The sequence below is a fragment of the Caenorhabditis elegans genome, chromosome II (assembly GCF_000002985.6).
Source record: "Caenorhabditis elegans chromosome II".
Classification (NCBI taxonomy): Eukaryota; Metazoa; Nematoda; class Chromadorea; order Rhabditida; family Rhabditidae; genus Caenorhabditis; species Caenorhabditis elegans.
In genome coordinates, this window is record NC_003280.10 from 9,135,780 (window position 1) to 9,152,476 (window position 16,697).

Sequence of the window (16,697 nt, forward strand, 5' to 3'; positions counted from 1 at the left end):
GTTTGAGAAAATTTCATATAGTATTTTTTAAGAATAGAGATTATTTATTCCCACTTTTGAACAAGTTGCTCGGTACGATTTATTATGAAAACTAAAAAATCCAAGGCTTAATTTTCCTATTTTTTTTTCGAATTTTTCGTTGACTAATCAATCATTTTCCAAACTATAGGGGTTTCATTTCCCGTTGGCAAGATTAGTTGGCCCCATTTGAAGAAAGAGATTATGGAGAAGCCTTTTAGTTGTTCTTCCAGAACTTTATAAATATATAAGAAATATTTTCACAAAATTTCATCACTTTTCTATTTTAAAAACAAAAATATCACGTTATTCTGTTTCGCTATGGTTTTTATGGTTTCTGTGATAGTATAAAAAGCTATCAACTTTTTAAATTGACTCATTTTCAGACCCAATCTATCGAAAATATGTCTCGTTTCCTTGTGATTTTTGCAATTTTCTTGGCTTTCTCAAACATCTGTAGTGCGTATCCAGATTATCGACTTCCTGAAAGAGTAAGTTTTGAGAATTTGGATTATTTATCATTTTCAATTTAAGGCCGTTTTCGCATAGTTTTGATTTATGCTCATAAATCCCATAAAACCCTTCAATTTCATTATTTTCTCTTCAAATTTTGATAAATATTCATACTTTTCAGTCCTCTAGAATTTTTCAAAAATATCAGCTCATCTCCGAAATCGCCCTCCGCTCTGAAAAACGAAAGTGGACCTTTGTCTTCCAAAAAAATTGCCGAAAAAATGAAATTGAGGTTTTTTGGTCGAAAAAAATATTTTTAGAATTCTGAGAACACGTTAAATTTTGTATTAATAATATCATGTTTATTTTGAGATTCGGTTGCTCTGAAAATGTCTGACATAGATTTATAAAGACTTGGATTTATTTTCATTTTCAACGTGAAAGTTTTGCCTCTAAATTTCAAGATTCTTTTAGAATCTAAAAGCTGCACAAAACTTTCACGTTGAAAATGAAAATAAATCTGTTTTTTTTAAATCTATGTCAGACATTTTCAGACCATCCGGATCTCAAAATAAACATGATATTCGTGTTTAACGTGTTCTCAGCATTCTGAAAATAATTTTTTCGACCAAAAAAGCTAAATTTCATTTTTTCGTCCATTTTTCGGAAGGCAAAGGTCCACTTTCGTTTTTCAGAGCGGAGGACGATTTTGGAGATGAGCCAACATATTTGAAAAATTCTTTTAGAATCTGATAGAGGACTGAAAAGTATGACTATTTATCAAAATTTGAAGAGAAAATGTTGAAAATAAAGGATGTTATGAGCAAAAATCAATAACTTCAGAAAATAGTATGTAACTTTGCTGAAGTTACTGATGTTTTTCACTTATTCAAGTGAAAAAATATTTCCAACTGAAACCTAATTAGGCATAATTGTTTCAATTTTGTATTAATAAATTTTAGAAAACTCCTCATAACAAGAGCACTCAAAAATGGAATATTGTTCCTTTTTATATACATAGATCCCATTATCCTTAATGTTTGCATTTTCAGAGAATTCGTGGAGACGTCGATTCGGTGTTCTTCTCTCCTTTCAGAATTATTGGAAAGCGTGCACTTCTTGCAGGACCCCACGACTAGTAATTTTTCAGTGAACATTATAAAAATTATTTGAAAATTCTTTCAGCGACTTGGGAGATTTTATAAGCAATCCGAATGTTTGATGGGCTTCGAATTTGGAACTTCGAAGTTAATTCTATATATTGTCAGTGAAAGAATTTATGATAATAAAGATGCTAATGTTGTAGAAATTTTCTTTAATCTTTACAATTAAACTGTAATAGGATAATGTAACATGCTCCCTCAAAAAACTTTAAGTCATCGGCAGGTGTGTTTTTGGCCTGTTTTTTTTAAATGCCATCCATGGAATGCAGGAAAAAAAGAATAAAAATGGCGTTTAGCACAAAACATAAAAAAGGAAATGGAAGAGCGGTCTATGGTGAGTTGTTCAGTTTTGGTAAGTTGGGTTTGATCCAGGCATGAAGTCTGTCGGAGCAAGATTTACCAGAGAATAAAAAACTGAAAAACTGGTGCTAAATCTTAATTTGTCTCTTGAAAATTTCCTAATAACTTTGAATATTTGAATAAATGTTACAGAAAGGCAATGAATTTTAACTGGAAATTCAGTTGCTTCCTTATAAGAATAATCGCAACCTAATCTCAATTCGTGACTTACTTATCGGTTAGTATTAGGTCAAAATTTTCGTATTTGCACATCTGATTAGCTCCGAAGTTTGCACCTAATGATGACCACCGGACATCATAAAAACCCTCGGAATTGTTGTCGTCCTTCCAAATTTTCGACATAAAAATGTTCATTTCTCATTTAGTTTTTATGATTCTCTGCTTCAAACTAGTATTCACAACATATGATTTGAGAGATGGTCAGTTACCATTAGAGAGATTCCAAGTTGCTCAAATTATTGGTGGAAATGTCAAAAATTCAGAAGCTAAGGTACGTTGAATTGAATATGTTTGTTCTGTACCTAGATCAAAACTAAATTTCAAAATATCCAAACTTCCGGCGTTCCATAAAAAAATAATTTGTTTCCAGACAGATCATCACATCCCGGACAAGTTGATCTTCCCACCAGTCAACTACTATCATTACCGTTTCAAATAATTTGATTTTTGAATGTAAACCCTATAATAAATAACATATATTTAAAATTAATTAAATTTCTTCCAAACTCTCCATCAGAAAACTTGTCCAGAGCAATTATTCAGAGTCAAAAATTTAATAACAACTTGCCACAGAAATCAATTATTTCCGATTTGAACTCTTGAAATTATGAGGAGAACCCTACAATTACGTAGGAGTTTCAGAATTTTAGCTCTCAACTTAAATTCGAATTTTTCATTATTTTGCTCATTTCCCAGATTTTACAATGGTCCTGAAAAAACGGACGCACAAGGGGACTTGCAGCCAAATCAAAAATCCGTTTTTAAAATAAAATTATGATCTCCAGAGATAATTTTTTTTGCCGTTTGCATTTGCATTTCCAGATTTAGTTCTTAAACGTCTGGTTAAATAATCATCAAACCAGGGCTACAAACTATTAAAAACAGGTGAAAAAACCTTTTGCCCTTCGAAAACTCCCAAATCACAGGATTATTTTGTTTTTCATGGAAATAACTCACAAATTTCTTTAAATTACATACGTCTGAAACTGATTGAATACTTAGATTGTAGGTGTCAATTGTTAAAACTTTTCAAATAATTTTACTGTTCAACAAACACACCCGTATTATTAGTGAATGTGTTGAATTTTATCAAAAAGTACAAACTTGGAACCTTTGGAATTTAATTTTCATTCAGTTTACCCATTTCCCAAACTCAATCATCAAGAAAACCCCGACAAAATTAGTTTTTTCTTCGGCTCTCTGTCTTTAATATTATGTAAATCAAGTTTTTTTTCATAACTCAATAAACAGAGAACATGTGCCCCGATTTGATTCAATTTTTCGATAGAAAATATTGATTTAATGTTCGATGCAACAAAAAATCACAGCTCAAGTATTTTAGATAAGAAACAGGTGAAATTAGATAGGATATCTACCGTATCTGTTTTCACCTGAATTCCATAGAAAATTGCTGTTGAAGTGTGATTTTACAGCTGAAACGAACCGACTTCAGATCCCGAATTAGTCATTTTTAAATATTTTCTCAGCGTTTTTTCCTATTTCTTTTGATTTTGTGATCGATTATTAATTTATCACCTAGTGAGGATTTTTTAGGTAAACAACTATTAGTTTGAGTTTTTGAGAAAATACCAATCAATACTTTAAGTCTTACAAATTATTTGATCTTCAAATTTCAAACTTTCATCTTCAAATTTCCGGTTAACGTCAACACATCTCATCGGACAAAAAGCTATCTCCGTCCGTTGCCGTTGCCGCAATGAGTTTGGTGACGACACGTGGCGGATTCATACTTCTTCTGCTCTTTGCCACGTTGGCATCGCCCAAAAAGGCGGTTGTTGTTGATGAGGATACGATCATCTTCGACGATTATACACCAGGTTAGTCTTTTGAAACTGTATTAGTTTACTGCAAGGCAGGCGTAGGTCCCTTTAGAAGCGAGCCCACCTCGTGTCAGAGCATTCCAATATTCAATTGAACTTTCATCAAATTTGCAAATATTTATAACGTGCTTAACAGTTGGCACCAAATTATTTCCCTAGTTTGGCGCAAAATATATTCACTTCAAAATTTGGAACAACTTAGACGAAAATGTGGCAAGATTTGGTTTAAACTGTTTCAAGTTTCATTTCAATAAATGTGTCATCAAAGTTTAAAATGACTCAAAAAAATTCAGAGTAAAAATTTAGCCATAGTTCGATAAAGCTCCGACTCATAGTCAGTTAAAACTTTTGCCCCAAGTTTTCTCATCTTCTGAGCAAAGTTTATATTATGACTTGCAAAATTCGAAATATATGCGGTTGGCAGGTACATGATTTAGGGTAGTTGCTCATTCCAATTGAATTTAATAAGAGCTAAATGTAGAAACCGGACAAGGTAAACATGATGAGTTACGTCGTGAATTCAAGGAAAACGTGATTCAAACACCCTCTAATTCGGAATCGTGAGAGACAACAACAAAAAATTAATTAATTTGCTAGATTTTGAACAAACTCCCTAACCTGCCACTTGGCTAATTCTTACTAACGTCCGCAAAAATGGCTTCAGCGATGAACAACTCAGGTAATAATTATAATATCGAAATACAATTAGTTTCACTTGAAATTGTTATATTAAGAATTAAATTCTTTGAAAATAAAATTCGTGGTTTCTTTCTGGGCTCATAAATTCAGTTAGTAATAGATTGAACTCCAGCCAGTTTAATGGACGCAATAAAATTATTCAACTGGTGTGCTTTAGAACAATTGCTCCGATTTTGGACTAACTGCTTAAAATTAGTATTTAAAAATGGAATAACATGTTTCTGCGACCACTACCGTAGTCATAAAACATAAAACATTAAATAAAATCAGCTGAACCTCGAATCTGAATTTTTGAATTTTCAAATATTTCAACGAACAGAACAACTTGAATATGTAACAAAAGTAACACACACTTTATGTACATACTTTTTTCACGCTTTCTTAGACGAACAATAGTTGAGAACCGAATTTTCAGTAACGAATTAATGATTAAAAAATGTTTATCATACGTCATCAATTGAATGCTCTGAAGTTTATCTGAAAATTTTTGGTCACTTGACAATAAATCGAGTCGGCTTGCCCTCATTAGGTACTCTTTCAACTCCTCAGAGAGTTTCAATTGCTTTGATTTTCATATGACTCTACTTTTTCAAACGTCTTTCTCGCTTTCAGAACTTTTCATTTCAGATTTAAGTTCTCTAATTTCTTTTTGAGTTCCTTTTTTTGTTAGAGCACGAGCCAAACTGAAAACGCATAACTCATAATTAAATTTCTTTAAAAACAAGCCAACTGGAAAATGTCAAAAATACGCTGCCTAGCAACTTGAATTTCTCTTTTTCTGAAATGATATTCTTGATATAATGTTTGATCTTTGTGACTCAATTGGTTAATTTATAAGTAAAGCATAAAAGTTTACTTTGAGATTGTTGTCTTTAGTTAGAAGTTTCATTTTTCCAACTACCATTATGATACTAACCTTTTTCTTAATCGTGGGAAATTTTTGGTTTTTCTGGAAGAAACTTTGTTTTTTTAACTCCTCTTGTCACTCGGAAATTTTCTACACCATAATTTTTGTTTCTTTTCTTTCTCGACATCATACTTTTAATTTTAAAGCTACAGTAATCCAACCTCAATTCACCGTAAAATCTACCGTACTCCATCATGTCGGTGATTTCGGACGGTGTGATTTCTGATGGGGTAGTATCGGATGGAGAAGTTGAAACAACAACATCCACCATACTGGCCACAATTGTGACTACCGTAATATCTACTTTGGCAACTACACAGGAAGATCATGTCTCCACAAGATTTCCACCACCTAGGAATTGGACACCATCAAATGCAACTCTCAAGCTGCCAAGTTCGTTTTTTGGCTGGACTTTTGTTTCATACATATAATTTGTGTTTTGTACGGCTAAACACCACAAAAAGTTATTCATAATTGAAATTTATTTCCGTCAACAAATTCTAATTTAAATACCCCCGATTGGAAACTGAAAGAAAATTTGGAAATATTAATATTGCCGCTGAAAATACCACATTGTTACCATCTAGAGACTCACTGACAACTTTAGCATCTTGAATGGTTCCGATGTTTTCATTGACGTCAATATTAGTAACCTTCAAAAATTCTGAGTTAACTTCTATTTCTACAATTTCTCCTAACTCCTTTGATGACTAACCGTTCGTTATTTATCAGCCAACGTTGTTCAAACTGAAAATTATCACAAACTTTGAATCTTGATTTTTTTCAAAAACACCTGTTATCTTAGAATCACGAGAGAGCCAAGCTCAACCGCTGTTTACGGTAGATAGAAATTGGCAGGTGTATCACAAATTAGTTAGAGAGAGAGCTGACATTCAGTCAACTCAAAAAACTTTTGAGATAGCCTAACCCCTTATTAGGTCTTGGCGAAAATCTCATTTGCGTTTGGCTCACTGCCTCCTCATCTGACTACGGTAAGATTTTCTCCTGAGAGTAGTAGTAGCAAATTACCTGGTTAGAAGAGAAAAAACTTGTTTTATATTTTGACACTGACCCTCGCTCGTCTTTTTCGCGCGCGCTCCGATTTCTAGTGTAAGATATTGAGTGGTCCCAAGCACTCTGAACAACTGACACTTTGTCTATCCACTTGATGCCCCTGAACTCTGGCTTTGAATGTTTTAATAAATGCAACTAGGTTGAATTGTTCCATTTTATTTAACGAATAGCATGATATGGATAAACTCTTTCAATCATTATCCACTGAGTCTATTTTAAACGCACTTACTATTGGACAAGAATATTTGAAATGGAAAGAAGGTGCTAAAAGCGACGGTAAGTTTAATCTAGAAAATAAAATTGTCAGTGTTTTTTGAAGCTACGCTAAAAACTGCATAGATCCAGAATTTCAGATTAATCAAAAGCTCACCTAAACTCTTAATCATATTTTTTCAGGAATGGGTAACTCAGCATCGGCTAAACAGGTGGCGGACCAAGTGGCTTATGGAGTGGTAAGATATTAAAAGTTTTACTCTGACAATCATAGTAACGTGTTTCTTTTTCAGATTTCATGTATCACCGTGGGCGTATTGATTGTCATGCTCTACATGTCAGTATTTGGCCAAAGAGTTCGTGCAACCGCTGTGCGATGGCACGTGCTTAACTGTAGTCTGTGGGGTATATTACATTTGGTAGGCACAATTTCCTAACAGGTTTCTTCATTCCGTAAGTTAAGATATCATACGCATCATTTGCTGAAAAAGCTCCTTGGCCCAACTACATTACGAATCAAAACTGGAGAGACACAGCGAGACAAGTCGAGTGCTTCACTCGTTCCGTTTTTCCAGCTGGAATGGTATTTGTGTATCTCGAGCAGATAATTCTCACAATTGCTCCAAAATTGGCTAATTCCATAGTTTTCAATGCGATCTTTTTCATACTTCTCATTCCTTTCCTCAATGGTCTCATGATTTTCTTGTATTATGCTCACGTAAGTTTAAAACAGAATAAGGCTCAATATCATATCAATTCCTTCCAGTTCATGGATATTGTCTGGTGGTATGAGCCAATTGATCTATTCAATTTGGCAACATATCTCATCTTTACCACTTTCACCTTCATCTACTTCCTCTTCTGTCTTTTTGGAACCTGCCTCTGCTGTGCAACTATGACATCAAAGAAGCCATCCTCGGTAGAGATTTCCCACTAATTTTCTAGATTCAAATCTAAAAATTTGCAGCGTACCACTGGAACTTTTGCTGATATGTGGCTTCTCTTCCCATACGGATTGATTCCATCTATCATGTATGGTCCATCATTCGGAATGACTTCTGTCAGTTTTGCCATGCAACATCTTCTTACCTGGGTTCTTGAAAGTGGTCTTCTAACTGGCGGAGGTGGATCATCGTCCGGTGGTAGTTTCATTGACATGAATCTTTTGATGCAAGTTGCCACAAATGCCATCCTCGCAATGCCTTGGTTCGTTCTTCTCTTCCCATTGGTTCAATCCATTCTGGCACTGGTTTGCCTGAGAATGTTCCGTGAACAGGTAAGAACATTGGCATTGTTTATGTTGTTGTTGCTAAGTATTATGGTACTGCAGGTGTTTGAATAAGAAAAAAATAATGTGGCTAACTTTGTTTTTTAGTTGGTTTAAAGGCAAAATAGAGAAAAGTCAAAAATAGAAGTAACACCTGTATGTACATGGTAAAAAGGGGTGCATAGGATTTTGACCTATAATCTTTCTGAAAACGGAAATAATTTAACTAAGTTAATGGCATGAAGCATCTCGGAAAATTTCAGAGTCAAATGGCGCCACACAGTATTGATAGATTTCACATATAGGTGGCGTATTCTGTCCGCCTTATTTCACTGAAGCTCTCTGGCAGATTCTCCTAAAAATTCTACAATGAGCTGACTCCATGAATCTGAAAATTTTGCAAGTTGCATTTTCAAATTTAGGCTCTCATTTTCATATTATCACAAAAAAAGTTTGATCAAAAAACATAACAAATCGTTAGTCACGCGCGAAATGTTATCAGATTTGATTAGCGGTTGCTCGGTTTTTTTTTTTGGCAAACTAGTGATTAGAATATGAAAACGCAGGTGTTTGAATTAAAGTTTTGAACAAGATTCTAAGAAGACAAAGAGAAAAAATATTCTGACGTTTTGGAGAAGGTTTGGTTTTAAAATCTGAAAAGAAAAATTTGAAAGAAGGGAATTTCTCCGAAAAGTAATTGAGAAAAGGTTATTACGAATATGGAGAACTAGAACTAGGGTTTATGGCCTAAACGAGAAAATTTCCGTTTGGCGCAAGGTATTATAAGACCCACAAAATAGAAAGAATAGATTGTTCTCAAAGCGAGTTACGCAAGACTTGAAGGCTCGCCTGTAGGAATAAGTGTACCTACATGAAAAGTATACATGTTTTTTGTGAAGTCTAACATTCTACCAACATGGCAAAATGTTTTGAAATTTAACTACTTGTTTTCTGTTTTCGATAAGCATCCGCATAGGTCTGACAACAAATAACAGTAACTGGTCAAATATTTTTTCCAAACTCAAAATTAATTTTAAATTTTCAGTTCTTCTTCATGATTTCCTGTGGACGAATCTTTGAGGGAAAACGTGCAAAAATTGGAATGACTGAATGGAATGTGACATCAATTGGACCTCCACCACTCTATCCAAACTCTCCATCTGAAAAGCAAGAAGCTTGAGAATGAGAATGTGATTTCAGTGAAGTGATAATTCGTATTTCTTTGATATTTACCATAAATCCTCTCCCGTCAGTCCCTACTGTCTTGTCTGTCGTTACCCATTCCTCCGCCACCCCCGCATTCTGTGATCTCACCAATCGTGTCTGATTGATCATTTCTAATAAATGCATTGTGTTAAGAGCTCTTATCAAACGTTTTTAGTGCTCACACAGACAGTTTTTTGTACATCAGAATGTATACATAGGTGAAATCAAAACATGTTTTCGTTTGATGCATCGTACTCACTTGTACATAGACTGTTTGACTAGCTTTATTGTGGTTTTCTTGCTTGGAGTTAAGACGTTCGGCAATTTATTTACGCTGGTAAAGCTAGAACTTTCAACTACTTTTGTTTATTTTATAAATTTTGGTTCAAAAAATTCTAAAACTTTTCTGTAAATTAAAAATTCATGAAACTTAAAACGTTTGTATGTGTCCGTAATCACTATCAGTTAGGAAACTTGATGATTATGCAGAAAAACTGACTAGACTTTTAGATTTTGAACACTCAATACTAGTGTGCCCGAATTGTCTAAAGTATTTTGAAAAAAAACTATATTTTCTACTTATTTAATGATTTATCTCCAAGATGAATCAGCATGGTATTGATAGTTTTGAAAAATGTTTTAGTAGAGAATTTTATTTTGAAAATTGATCTATCAAGTGTGAAGCATTTTCGAAGCTAGACAGACTTTAAAAAACAAGTTTCGTGGTTTTCGGCTTCAGGAATTAAACAAAACAGTCAAGAGAGACCAGCTTATTTTTACTTTTGTTCCTTTTGTATTTTTCCAGTAGTTGAGTATTACTTAGAGTTAAAACTCCCACAAGTTACAGACCACTTTTGTCATAAATTTTTTGCAATTGTGATCAGATTTGCAGCGAACCAATTGTTTAAAGTAAATACTTATGTAAATTATTTCTTTGTGAATATTAACAATTTAGACGAATGCCATTCAAAAATTTCGAATTTAAGAGCCTTTAAATGCCTTTAACCTACATGAAAAATGTTTTGTTAAAAAATTTATAATCATTCAGGTGTATCGTGTCAATGAGTCCTCCCGACCTTGAAGATGAACCATTCATGGAAAACCAAGACGTAGCAGGTGAAAAGTAAGTCAACTCGTCAGAACCTAGACACCTGTTACCTCTAATCTGACAGATGTACATCATTAATTTTAGCGACCTTTTTGTGTTGGACGGGCGCCAAGACCCGCCAAACCTTCCACAAAACCATCTGGAAGAAGTCGTCGGTGAAATAGTGGAAAATTTGGAGAGATGGCATTTTGCAGAGATATTGGCAGATGGTGCCGAGATTCATGAAGACATTATAGAAGATGTGGGTGGAGATGAAGTGGAAGAAGAAGAAGTAGACATTGACTGGGTGTCTCCATTATCGAAAGAATACTCAAAACCTTTTAGTAAGTCATGAAATTGAGCTCTTTTGAATTTATTTCTATTGAGAATCGGAAAATATCCGATCATAAAGGTAGGTGAATTAACAATTTTTCTAGTTGAAAATTATTTAAACATGAAATTATGGAAAACGTATTTTTCCATATTTTTATAAATCGAAATATTATGTTTCACAATCAGTAAGGTCTTGTAAATCTTTAGCACGTTTTAGGAAATTTAAATTTTTGCTACGTTCAATTATCATTATCATTTCAAATTTCAAGGGTTCTAGATGCTTTTGGAAATTACCAAATAACATGTAACTTTTCAAAAACGATTTAAAAAATAACTGTTTAGCTAACTGACAATTTTATTGGTAAATTTTTCTCAATTACCTCGAATTACAGTTTGTTATATTAGTTCTTAGAATTCTGATCTCAATAAATAAATGAATGGCAATTACGTAATAACATGTAAGAAGAGAACAGACGATAGCTTCTTTCTTTGATTTTATCGGCTTCATCATTCTTCGTTTCCTTGAAGAAAAACAAAAATTAGAATAACTGGTTTTACCTGATCAGAGACTCTGCAATGTTTAGGGAAACTTTGGAATTGGGCAATGGGGTATTGGCAATATAAAGATTCTTGAAACGCTAGAGGATTTCTTTTGGTTGAAACTTTTGGTACTGTCTTAAATGTTGTGCAACAATCGCGACGCCAAAGACAATAAATGCGTACGTGTTTACTTTTAAGTGGTTTTTTGTTTATTTGTTTTGCTTTTGGGAGCATGTGTTATGCGCAGAACCAGTAGGCTAACGGAAAGTTTACAAAATTTTCAATTTGTATTTCCACCGAACATTTGGCATTCGACAGTCTGTTCTAATGTTTTTTTTTTAATTTTAAACTGACATAAATTTTGAGGCATTTCAAGTTTATATAGGCCTAAAAAATATATTTTTAAACCGCGGCTGATTTTCTCGAGATTTTCTAGATTCATATAAATCGAAATATTTTTTGTTGTGCAATTTACGTTGCATTTCAAAACATAGATTCACTAAATTTCGATTAAAGTTAAAGCTGTTTTCTTGGGAACTACCCAAATTACATCTTTCGTTTAAAAAGTGTCCATGCTTTTATAACTCGGCGTTTCACCGCAAGAATGTTGGTTTGCCCATTTTTTTTTACCCACAAACAAATCCCTAGCAAACCCATCTTTTCAAAATTCAAGTTTTTCAAAATTCAAAACTATTTTTAAATGTACTATCCGTGTTTCCTGTTTCCCCAAGTCTTTCTTATTCACCTTCCCTCGAGTGTCTTTTTCCAATCCATGTGTTCTTGTTTAAGACAATGTCAGCTGATTGTAATCAGCTTCCGATTGATTCGTCTGACACTGTCAACTCAGGTGAGTTCACCCCTTATACAAACCCGAAAAACAAACAGGAAAACAAGAGGAAAAAACAAATTGTTTGTATTTTCCTTATTTTTGCAATCCTTTATACAAACCTAGGTTAGCCGAATCAGCTGATTCGTTTCTTTTTAATGAACAAACGGGCTTGAATGAAAAACAAAATATTTCTCATTTCAAAGGTCAAAAAGTTCCTAATTTATTCCGATAGCTACTTCTTCACCCTTTTGATACACTTTCCTTCTGTTCCGCTCTATTCCAAAACCACAACCACACCCATTTCGTTTATCACGAGATCAGCCGACGGTCATCAAAAAGAAGACGTTGAAGAATAAAAAAGAAGAGGAAAGAAAAGAGACAAAGAACACGTTTTCATTGTGTTTCTATTCCACAGCTGATTACTATTCCCAAACTTTTTCCAAGTTACCAGAAAAATGGTACCAAAGTACAAGGATATCCCGAATCGGCTGGTGATTGAGGAGAATGATCCTGCTGGTTTGATATAATTTTAGAAATCATACTTTCCGAAATTGTTAGATCGACACTTTTGGAAATGTACTCAATGGTGAAACTGTTTAAATACCGTAAACACTTTGGCTGAGAGTTTTATAATAGATTTCCGTGTTTACGGAATCGTCAAAAACTTAAATTATTGAAAATTAAACCAATTCTAAAAACTGTGATCTGATTTATCAAATTAAGGCAGCGATTGGTTCGGAGATGATCGTGAGACATTGTGCGATATGGCCAAATTCTACAACAATGCTCAGTTCAGTGATGTAAATATGAAAGTTGGCGAAGAAAGGTTCAAAGATTTTTTAGTTTTTTATTTTGAAAATACCGTAGATTTTAAGCTATCCAGCACATCGTCTTATTCTCTCAAAAAGCAGTGATGTATTTGATCGAATGATGAGCCAAAAATGGAATGGGGATAAATTCGATTTAGAATTGGTTGAAGATGAGTTGTGCCAGAAAGCTTTTGCTCCATTTCTTCGGTTCATGTATTCAAATCATGTTGTCTTGCATAAGGACAACTGCTTACCATTGTTGGTTTTGGCGGATAAATATAATGTTACCACATTGAAGAAGGTATGTAGACAATATAGGAAATAGGTACTTCAATTGAAAATTTTCTCCTAGGTCTGCCTAGACTTTGCACAGTCTGAAATTCTTCCTGTAATTGATTTGAAAGAATTGTTCTCTGTATGGTTCTCATATGCAACAAAAGCATATCACCCAAGTCTTATCAAATCGTGCATGCAGGCAATTGCATTGGAGTTTGAAACTTTGCTAACGGAAGAATGGGAAAAAGATTGGCAAGAATTGCATAGAGATCAGATGATTGAAATTTTGAAATGCAATAATTTGAAAGTGGCCAGTAAGTTTCAATGTTTTGATATTTAGCGGACCACAATAATTGTTCCAGTCATACCCCATTAAATGATTATATTTTCAAACTCAATTTGTAGGTGAATTCAAGCTATGGGAAGCTCTTCAAAAATGGATTCAAGCTCCAAACCACTCAGAACGACGAGGAAACACTGCTGGACCACTTTTGGCTTTTCTCCTTCCTCTGATTAGATTCCCATTTATGAATGGAGATGAACTGAACGAAGTTGAGAAATCCGCGATTTCCGAAATGCATCCAAAACTTTTTCAACCGCCACTCCTTCTCTCTTATAAATTTAATGCTCTTCCGCTTTCCAGTAGGATGAGTTGCAAGTAAGTTTTCATTTCAGAGAAAAAACTTCAGTCAATAATAACTTACAGAGATTTCACCAAGAAACAATTTCTACTTCGACAATATGAGGATAACCGTTGGAATCAAAGAATGACTGTCGCAAAAACACTTTTAGCATATCCGTGCGTAGATCATGCGTTTACGGTCTGTTAAAACTTTATTGAAATCCATATAAACCCTAGACATTACTTTTTAGTTCACATCCCGATCATCAACTGTTCCAATGACCGAATGGAAATGGACACTTAAACTTACAGGTAAACTGAAACAGTCAGAATTTCAAAACAAAGTTAAAAGTTTCTAGGTTTGACATTCCCAAATCCCACAAAAGTTGATGTTCTCCGGATTATTCTGATTGCTGAAGGAATTGATCAATACAGGTTTTTGATAGTAGTTGTCTATTACCATAATAAAATAACATTCCAGATCAATTGAGTATATGCTTCAAATAGTTGATGAGAAGAAGGTGCTCCTGTCCATGTCCGGAAAGAAAACTTTCACAAAAACAAGGTAAAGTTTTTAATATTTTTTAGGAAATAGAGAATAAAAGCCAAATAGTATAAATTTAGTATATGTATGTGTTAAAAAATGTAAAAACTTTTAAAGTTGAGGTTCCGAAAATGAAGATTTCGATCTGTCGTTTACTACAATTTAATAGCCAGAGAATGTCAAATTTTTGATTCTCCTCGTTAAGATAATATCTGACAGTAAAAGTGCAAACCAAGGCTCGGTGGTCCAAATAACTTATTAAACTCTAAAAATTGTGTATCTTCAAACTGGTGTATCTTAAAAAATACACGTCTAGAAAACAAATGTTTAACTAACTAAATGCTCAAAAATATTTTTTTCTTTTTTCCGAAATACTTTTCATTGCAAAATATTGATTATTTGATGAGTTACATTGATTGAAACACATTTTTCCGAAATCCACAAAAATTTTTGAGAACTGCTCTGTTGTACCAGTCTTAACTCAACATCCATTGAGTTTCAGAAGTAAAATTTTGTTGGATAGTAAATAAAAAATATTTTTCCACATTTTATCAGTTAGAATTTTTTTGATTTTTTATGTTCAGCCAAGTTACATACCGTTTTTCGAAAAAATCCAATTTTGCTCATAAAACTCTTCATATCCAACCTATCGACTCGAAATTTTGAACAATGATCACTGTTTTAAGATTTCCACAATGTCCTAAAAAATCTTTCAAAAATGTTGGCTCATCTCCAAAATCGTCCTCCGCTCTGAAAAACGAAAGTGGACCTTTGCCTTCCGAAAAATGGACGAAATAATGAAATTGAGCTTTTTTGGTCGAAAAAAATATTTTTAGAATGCGGAGAACACGTTAAACACGAATATCATGTTTATTTTGAGATCCGGATGTTCTGAAAATGTCTGACATAGATTTAAAAGCATGGATTTATTTTCATTTTCAACGTGAAAGTTTTGTGCAGCTTTTAGATTTCAAAAGAATCTCAAAATTTAGAGACAAGTTTCACGTTGAAAATAAAAATAAATCCATGCTTTTTTAAATCTATGTCAGACATTTTCAGAACATCCGGATCTCAAAATAAACATGATATTCGTGTTTAACGTGTTCTCAGCATTCTAAAAATATTTTTTTCGACCAAAAAAGCTCAATTTCATTTTTTCGTCCATTTTTCGGAAGGCAAAGGTCCACTTTCGTTTTTCAGAGCGGAGGACGATTTTGGAGATGAGCCAAGATTTTAAAGATTTTTTAGGACATTGTAGAAATCTCAAAAAAGTGATCATTGTTCAAAATTTCAAGTCGATACGTGGGATATGAAGTTTTATGAGCGAAATTGGATTTTTCGAAAAACGGTATGTAACTTGGCTGAACATAAAAATATCAAAAAAATTTTAACTGACAAAATGTGGAAAAATATTTTTTATTTACTATCCAACAAAAATGTATTTTTGAAACTCAATGGATGTTGAGTTAAGACTGGTACAACAGAGCAGTTCTCAAAAATTTTTGTGGATTTCGGAAAAATGTGTTTCAATCAATGTAACTCATCAAAAATGTGTTATTTTGCAATCAACAGTATTACAAAAGAAATTAAAAATATTTTTGAACATTTTTTCAGTTTAACATTTGTATTCTAGACGTGTATTTTTCAAGATACAACAGTTTGAAGATACGCAGTTTCGCGATTTCAAGAGGTTATTTGGACCACCGAGCTTTGACTTGTACTTGTTGCTGGCAGATATTATTTTAGTATGGCAAATTGAGAATTTGCCATTGTCTAGCAATTGAAAATAACTTTTATAAATGGTATTGTCTCTACCAGATATGTTAAAACAAGTAGGCAATGAGAAAAAAGTATGTAAAAAGTATTTGGCAAATGTGAACTAGTATCTCATGAAACGAGGATCTCCCTCTAGAAACACAAACCCAGATTGTTCCTTTATTTCAATTTTCAGGTATTATGCTGAGTTGGAAATGGAAAAACAAATATCATTCGATGAATTGCTCCATGATGATTCAACATTCTCCTGCAATGGAGAATTCATATTCCAACTATTTCTTCGTGTAATTGAATAACATATCATCACTTGAACATATTTCAAACTCACTTTTGCATGATATTTTCTCAAAATTTGTCTTTCAATTATTCCAACTTTTCCCTCATCATATTTAAACTTGTACTGACCTAGATTAGGTCTCGTTTCATTTTCAATAAAACCGGTAAAATGAAGGAACTCCATT

General features: G+C 33.3%; 4 protein-coding genes and 2 non-coding genes across 12 annotated transcripts; 5 read left to right on the plus strand and 1 right to left on the minus strand.

Moving 5' to 3' along the window:
- The first annotated feature begins 398 nt into the window (after positions 1-398).
- nlp-78 (Neuropeptide-Like Protein) lies at positions 399-1,781 on the plus strand. The gene is made up of 3 exons (NM_001267272.3): positions 399-509; positions 1,524-1,609; positions 1,657-1,781. The coding sequence occupies exons 1-3, from the start codon at positions 423-425 to the stop codon at positions 1,691-1,693; spliced, it is 210 nt and encodes a 69-aa protein (NP_001254201.1). The 5' UTR covers positions 399-422; the 3' UTR covers positions 1,694-1,781.
- Positions 456-587, plus strand: C16D2.4. Its single transcript, NR_101733.1, has one exon. It is a non-coding gene; the product is annotated as a small nucleolar RNA C16D2.4 (small nucleolar RNA).
- Positions 1,782-2,323: 542 nt separating the features above from the next.
- C16D2.3 (uncharacterized protein) lies at positions 2,324-2,700 on the plus strand. The gene is made up of 2 exons (NM_001267273.3): positions 2,324-2,484; positions 2,584-2,700. Exons 1-2 carry the CDS (start codon positions 2,341-2,343, stop codon positions 2,650-2,652), a joined length of 213 nt encoding a protein of 70 aa, NP_001254202.1. The 5' UTR covers positions 2,324-2,340; the 3' UTR covers positions 2,653-2,700.
- Positions 2,701-3,870: 1,170 nt separating this feature from the next.
- Positions 3,871-9,574, plus strand: Y9C2UA.1 (the record flags this gene model as incomplete). 4 transcript variants are annotated; one of them, NM_001393145.1, is made up of 7 exons in its annotated part: positions 3,871-4,051; positions 7,131-7,186; positions 7,241-7,366; positions 7,411-7,665; positions 7,714-7,866; positions 7,915-8,223; positions 9,260-9,574. In NM_001393145.1, 6 exons carry the CDS (start codon positions 7,133-7,135, stop codon positions 9,392-9,394), a joined length of 1,032 nt encoding a protein of 343 aa, NP_001379019.1. The 4 variants fall into 4 exon arrangements, with proteins under 4 accessions (NP_001379019.1, NP_872013.1, NP_001254203.1 ...); NM_182213.6 differs by having other exon boundaries at positions 3,921-4,051; positions 9,260-9,394; NM_001267274.3 differs by lacking the exon at positions 3,871-4,051 and adding an exon at positions 5,855-6,053 and having other exon boundaries at positions 9,260-9,394.
- A 907-nt stretch (positions 9,575-10,481) lies between these two features.
- W07A12.4 (BTB domain-containing protein) lies at positions 10,482-16,690 on the plus strand (the record flags this gene model as incomplete). 4 transcript variants are annotated; one of them, NM_001356882.5, is made up of 11 exons in its annotated part: positions 10,482-10,543; positions 10,613-10,851; positions 12,933-13,035; positions 13,085-13,319; positions 13,371-13,608; positions 13,700-13,952; positions 14,001-14,115; positions 14,168-14,228; positions 14,276-14,351; positions 14,398-14,481; positions 16,412-16,532. In NM_001356882.5, the coding sequence occupies 11 exons, from the start codon at positions 10,482-10,484 to the stop codon at positions 16,530-16,532; spliced, it is 1,587 nt and encodes a 528-aa protein (NP_001343736.1). The 4 variants fall into 4 exon arrangements, with proteins under 4 accessions (NP_001343736.1, NP_001368661.1, NP_001343738.1 ...); NM_001381555.1 differs by lacking the exons at positions 10,482-10,543; positions 10,613-10,851 and adding an exon at positions 10,859-10,919; NM_001356884.3 differs by lacking the exons at positions 10,482-10,543; positions 10,613-10,851 and adding an exon at positions 12,173-12,227.
- 21ur-13196 lies at positions 14,174-14,194 on the minus strand. The gene has a single exon (NR_051521.1).
- Positions 16,691-16,697: the final 7 nt, after the last annotated feature.